Genomic DNA, 6317 nt, shown 5'->3' on the forward strand with positions numbered 1-6317 from the left:
CTGATCGCCGTTACTTTTCGTGGAGACCAGATCCAACCAACTATGGCAACAGTGTCGACCTGGCGCTGTCCCTGTGCGCTTCTTCCGGTTGCACCCTTCCTTCACTGCCTGCGGAGGGTATGCAAGGTGGTGGTGGTAGACGAGCACATGACGTCGCAGATGTGCTGCGGCTGCCACACCGCCTTGCATACCCACCGCTACAGGCAGGTGCAGCAGGGCGTGGAGGAGATGAAGGAGGCCTGGGGCACCAAGCGCTGCGACAACCGGGCGTGCAACGTCAGGGTCGTCAACCGGGATGTCAACGGGGCGATCAGCATTCTCATGTTGTTCAAGCTCTTCCTGGCTGGCGCGCCTTGCCCCGCAATTTTTGGTGGGCACCCATCCTCGTCCTTCCCCCCCCCCTCTTCGCCCCCTTCCCCCCACTAGTCAGCCATCAGGGCTGACCAAAACGAACTGCGCAGGGGCTGCCATCTGCAGAAGCCCCCATGCAACTGGTGTAAGCCCAGCAGGGGTTCTTGTGGCATTGGTAGCGTCTATCTTTTGATATGCGATACTGATTGCCACCTCAGTGAGAGAGCCAGAGCGTCGACTTGGGCTGCTTATGGATGCGAGCGGACCTGATTTGTCAGCAAGCCTGCAGCGACACAGTCTGGAGAGTGTGGCATGATCTCGAGCCCATACTCTCACCCTTGAGTGAGCTTGTGAGCCTCGCTCCCGACCATCATCTCTATCTGTCACACTATGCACAACCCAAGAGGCACAGTCCCACATGTTGTTCGCTTCTTGTGCTCCTGCATCACGCACGGAGGTTGCTCAGAGCTGCGGTCTCTTGCACGCCACGCACGGAGCTGATGGCCCCCAGCAGCTCCTTGTCGGGGGAGCCGTCGATGCCGATGGCCATGATGGCGTCAGCGCCGCGGCCAGTGCGCCCCACGGACATGAAGGAGATGTTGATCTCCTTCTTGGCCAGCTCAGAGGCGACGGTGGCGATGATTCCAGGCTGATCGTTCTGGCGCACCAGCAGTACCTCGCCCTGGGTGTGCAGTGAGATTGACGAGGAGGGAGTGTCAGCAGGGCTGGCATGAGTGGGGCAGTCCTCAGGCACGGCAGCGTCGCAGCAAGGACCACACTGGCCAGTCACACGGCATGCTGGTCGTGCGGCGGTGCCTGGGGACGAGGCCCGGTGCCTTTTCATCCAATGGACAACGCCCGACGGCTCATCATCTCAAGGACAACGCCCTGTTCCCCCTTTCCACCCCAGGAGAGCCCACCTCAGTGGCCAAGTCGACATCAAAGTCGCCGATCTGCGTGAGGAAGGGCTTGCCGCTCTTCACTGCCCCCGACACGCTGATCTGGCCCCGGCCGTTGACGGCGGAGGAGAAGCGGGAGGCGCGGGAGACGATGGCCACCTCCAGGCTGTTCAGCACCGCTGCGCCCTCGGAGGGCACCACAGTCTCGACGATGCGCACCCCGCGCTTCTTGGCGAGCAGGTCGGCGTTCACGATGTTGACCTGTGCGAGGGGTTGGGCGGATGTGCATTCGAGTCGAGGAGGGGATGGTGGGACTGCACGACAGGGTCTCATGTGAGGGAGCAAAGGGGGATGAAGACAGGAGTGCTCGACATTCCATGTGTCATTATCCCGACCAGGCGCCTGGGCGGCGGGTGACCACCCAAGCATCATGCGGGTCCCTGGATCAGAGGACGCTGAGGCACACCCAGCTCGCCATCAGCGCGACAGCAGAGTCACGCAGTGCTGGCCCGTGGACCCCCGCCTTGCCATCACTGCCAGGGCCACAGTCCGCACACCTGGGAAGTGGTGATTTGCTGCAGGATCCCACGCACGACGTTGGCCCGGAGGAGCCGAGAGTCCAGCAGATCTCCGCGGGGGCTGCGAGGCAAATTTCAAACCCCACATGGGTTCACAATCAGGTGAGGTGACTAGGGCATTGTCGCCAGTTCTCCACATGACCACTGCGTCGTCCCTCACACCACCCTGATCCTCTGCGCAGTGGTACTGCTGGGCACCCCCCATCATGCTCACCTGTGGTACGTGATGTGCACCTCGGAGAACCCGTGGTCGTCCACCAGCTGCACGGCAGCATGGCCCAGGCTCTGCAAACAGGGGCCGGATGGCCAGTCCAGAGTGTGGGAGTGAGCATGCAGGCCCTTGCCAAGCACACGCCCAAGGCATCTGGAGGCGCGAAGCTGGACACCAAAGACATCGGCACCTCACCCCGCCCATGATCACGCTGCGCCGGCATCGCACGTCCCACATTCGGGAGTGGGGCAGGGCATCACCTCGTGCCACACCGACCCACCTGGGCCAGGCCGACGTAGGGGGCCAGCTCCTTGAGCACCTCGGGGGGCACCATGGGGGCATTCACCACGCTGCTCGTCAGCTCACCCTGGGAACAGGGGTATGGCGGGGGGGGGGCATGGCCAGTGCTCGGGAAAGGGGTGCGCCGTTGGTGGATCAGGCCGTCATCGCGCCCGGGAGGGGGGGGGGGATGCGCGCCATGCCATGGCATACACCATTTGCCAGACAACTCCTGGCACCACAGCTCACGTTGAGGGCGGAGACGACGGCCTCTGCAATCTCGTACGACACCTCCTCCTGCGCCTCCTTGGTGGAAGCGCCCAGGTGGGGGGTGCAGATGACATCCTTGCGGTTCACCAGCGGATTGTCCGCTGCAGGAGGCTCCTGGGCAAATACGTCCAGGGCAGCTCCGGCCACCTGGAGGGAGCAATGATGGGGCAGAGGAGCATGACGCCGGGGGGCAGGTGGCAGAGCCAGGCACAACAGGCTCAGGGCGGCAGCGCGCCCTTGCGTCCACAGATGGGCATGAGGCGGCCGGTGTGTACCTTGGAGCGGAACAGTGCTGACTCGCTTCATCCCCACACTCTTCACAACCTCACACCCTACCTGCTTGGCATCGAGGGCCCTGGCGAGGGCAGCCTCGTCGATGACGCCGCCGCGAGCGACATTGATGATGCGGGATCCCTTCTTGATCTGCAGGGCAACGTGAGGCAGATGGGCATCGGCTGACCACCCCCCATGGACCCTGAGACATCAGACAGGTTGCCGTGTATTTCCAAAACAGCCAGGAGTATGGACCCCAGCCACCGCACTGCTTCACCAGCGACTTCACCCAGCACAGAGCGCGTCGCTGCCTACCTTGGCGAAAGCCGCGTCGTCAAACAGGTTCTTGGTGGTGGGGGTCAGCGGCATGTGCAGGGAGAAGAAATCGCCCGTGGCCAGGGCCTCGTCAAAGGAAACCAGCTTCACGCCGACTGCCATGGGCGCAGGGGGAGGTCGGTGAGCAGGAGAGCGGGCGTCCCCGCGGACCTCGCCCCCCCCACCAGGCCTCCGCCCCGGCTGCACGGCACACACAGCCCCGCCATCGGCTCAGGTCGGGTTGGGCACAGTCGGGTCGCATGCTGCAGCCCCGCGGTCGCCCGGTCAAGCCCCCCCCCCCCCCCTCCCCCCCGGAACGGTCCCACCTGCGGCGGCGCGCTCCTCGGATGCGTAGGGGTCGAAGGCAATCACGGTCATGCCCAGGCCCTTGGCGCGGCGAGCCACCTCGCCGCCAACCTGTCGGGAAGTGTGGTGGGAGGTGTTCCGGGGTTGCTCGGCTGCAGAGTATGTTGCCTCGCTGCCACCCGCCCCTGACTACGCCAGAGCGGCTCAGCATGGCAGCCAGACCCATGTCTGCCGCAGTGACTGAATGGGCCCTCTTGCAGGACAGCTGAGCGTGGAGCGGCAGATGGGAATGCACCGGCCCTGCCCCAAGTACGACCTCACCTTCCCGAAGCCGATGATGGCCAGCGTCTTCCCGACGACAGAAACCCCGACGTAGGTAGTGCGGTCCCAGCCACCGGCCTTCATGGAGGCGTCGGCCTGGGCCACGTTGCGGGCCAGAGCCGTGAGCAGGGAGATGCCGTGCTCAGCGGCGGCAATCGTGTTGGCAGTGGGGGCGTTCACCACTAGGCATCCGGTCTGTTGTGAGTGTGGGGAAGGGAGTGGGAACAGGGGTGGCGATTTGAGAGTGGAGGGTGAGGAGCGTGAGAGGGGTGTCTGAAGGCTTCAGTGTTGCATATGCATGCATTGCGCACGAGTGAAGGGTAGAGGATCAGTTGCTGGAGTTGCTATATGAAATTCTCGTTGCTGGATCCCCGCGAAGCACACCCATGCCCCCCAAAGCTGGCAGAGGGATGCGTGTGACGTACCCCAGACCTCCCATACCACACACTCCCGACAGTGCTGCTGTTCGCACCTCGCTCGCGGCGGTGAGATCAACATTGTCGATTCCGACGCCAGCACGCCCGACCACGCGCAGACGGCCCTTGGATGCCTCAAACACCTCGCGTGTCACCTGCAGGGTGGAGTGTGATTGGACAGTGCAATCGGACAAGTGAGAATGGAGCACTGGCAGACACCTCGTAGGCTGCTTGAGACCATCCCTTTTGACATGAGACTGAGCTGGTCACACAGTCTCCAACCTGCATGTTCCTTGCACCATAACCACCGATAGATACATCAAGACCAACCACATCTGTATGCTCACCTTGGTCGCAGAGCGAATGACAATGGCATCCACAGTGCTGATGTTCTCCAGCAGCTGCTCCTTGGTCATGTTCAGGACGGTCCTCACATCCGCCACTTCCTTCAGCATCTCCACGCCACCAGCTCCGAGCTTCTCCGCCACCAGTACAGTGGGCTTACCATTGGTGGACAGGGAGGCACGGACTGTGGGAGGGTGAAAAGACACAAAGGCGTGGGGGGCATGGACTGGGGTTCTCCCATGTTCCTAACAGGGGTTTCAAATGTGCAAGCAGCCAATCGTGCCTGTTCCACGTGTCATGAGAGTATGCACAACGCATATATATGCGTGAGCTTCCCGCGAAACGAACCTGATGTGGATGCCCGGATGCCTTTGCTGGATCTCCTGATGGCCGTGACCTTGAATGGCGCGGTGGCGGCCTTGGCCTGTTGCCGGGGAGAAGAAACGGCGATCGTAAACCTTTCAGAGAATAACGAAATCACAAAATAAACGCTCACACTCTCGAACCCACCAACGTGCTGCTGGAGGTGCCCAGCACCCTGTGTTGCGCGGTGGTCGCCAACATCTTCAGCACCCGTGCTTCGGCCCTTCGAGTGCACTGGTTGAACGCTGCGATTGGCAGTAAGTCACAGACAGACTAAGCGCTTTTTAGTTAATATTCCCGAACATGCATGCATGTTTTGGCCCCGTGTGCTCGGCTTGCACTGGTTTGCGGTCGGTTGGAGAAACACGTGCGCGACCATGTAATCATTCATGGTTTCCACACAAATTGTTCATGCAAGCCAAGTCGCCACACTTATTGAGGCTACAAGTGATTGTCTTCAGTGTCCCTGGAATTCGAGGTGGCGCCGCACGCATGATCATGATATCACTGACTAGAATACATGCTGTCCAAGCCCGTTGATGACGCTGGCATACACTGGAAAATCTGCTGTCACACACAGCACTTGCCAAGGACTCTCCTGATCCTCGGCTTGGTAGCAGGTGTGCGGACCGCACCTCCCTCCAGAGAAATATCGTACATTGCGAAGAAGCTCTCGAATGCCTCGGTCAAATTATATAGTCGATGGTGTAGCATCATGGCTGGGGAGATGTGCAGCCCCTCCCCCATCAGGTCTGTGCCAAGGATGGAGAGGACGGACGGATTGCCATCGGAACGATTGATGAAGGGTGGGGTTCCTTACCTTTGTAAAGAGCCACAGACAGCCGGCCCTACACTCACCAGCGGCGTTGATCCACACGGCATCCCACTGCACTGGCGTCTTCTTGCGCCCGCTCTTGAAGGGGCGCAGGAACATGACCGATCCAGGAGGGTACATCTCAGGCTGGCTGTCGCCTTGCGAAAGGGACGTTCGGAAGTACCTGGGCGAAATAGGAGAGCAGTAACGATTCGCATGTTGTCTACTTGGAGACTCTCATGCATCCATGTTTGAAGGAAAAGCACAGCAGCTGCACAGGTGTGCAGTTCGCCACACCCAGTGCCAGCATGGCTGGCATGTCACCCAGTTCAACGGAGCTGCGCTGGACCTGCCTACCTCTCCAAAATGGCCAGGGTATCCTCGGGGATCTCGTCCATGTCGCACAGCGTCAGGGGTGGGATGCGATTCCCTCCACGCCGGCGAAGGATCAGATCCGAGAGCACAACCAGCTTGGGACGCCGGCATCTGACGTGGGGGGGGGGGCGGGAGGACTGGCATGGTGCTGGCATGATGACGCTCAGACTCTCGCCCAAAGTCTGTCGCATCACTCAGCTT

The 6317-nt window shown here is 61.3% G+C and overlaps 1 protein-coding gene across 1 annotated transcript; it reads right to left on the reverse strand.

Annotated features, from left to right (window-relative positions):
• Nucleotides 1–796: 796 nt before the first annotated feature.
• On the reverse strand, nucleotides 797–5861 carry F751_0057 (D-3-phosphoglycerate dehydrogenase, chloroplastic; the record flags this gene model as incomplete). Its single annotated transcript, XM_011398320.1, has 15 exons — nucleotides 797–1033; nucleotides 1272–1511; nucleotides 1808–1889; nucleotides 2043–2113; nucleotides 2320–2406; nucleotides 2568–2735; nucleotides 2925–3011; nucleotides 3177–3292; nucleotides 3503–3593; nucleotides 3804–3998; nucleotides 4276–4374; nucleotides 4567–4748; nucleotides 4913–4988; nucleotides 5075–5172; nucleotides 5786–5861. 15 exons carry the CDS (start codon nucleotides 5859–5861, stop codon nucleotides 797–799), a joined length of 1905 nt encoding a protein of 634 aa, XP_011396622.1.
• Nucleotides 5862–6317: the final 456 nt, after the last annotated feature.

Source organism: Auxenochlorella protothecoides, assembly GCF_000733215.1.
Source record: "Auxenochlorella protothecoides strain 0710 contig221, whole genome shotgun sequence".
Classification (NCBI taxonomy): domain Eukaryota; kingdom Viridiplantae; phylum Chlorophyta; class Trebouxiophyceae; order Chlorellales; family Chlorellaceae; genus Auxenochlorella; species Auxenochlorella protothecoides.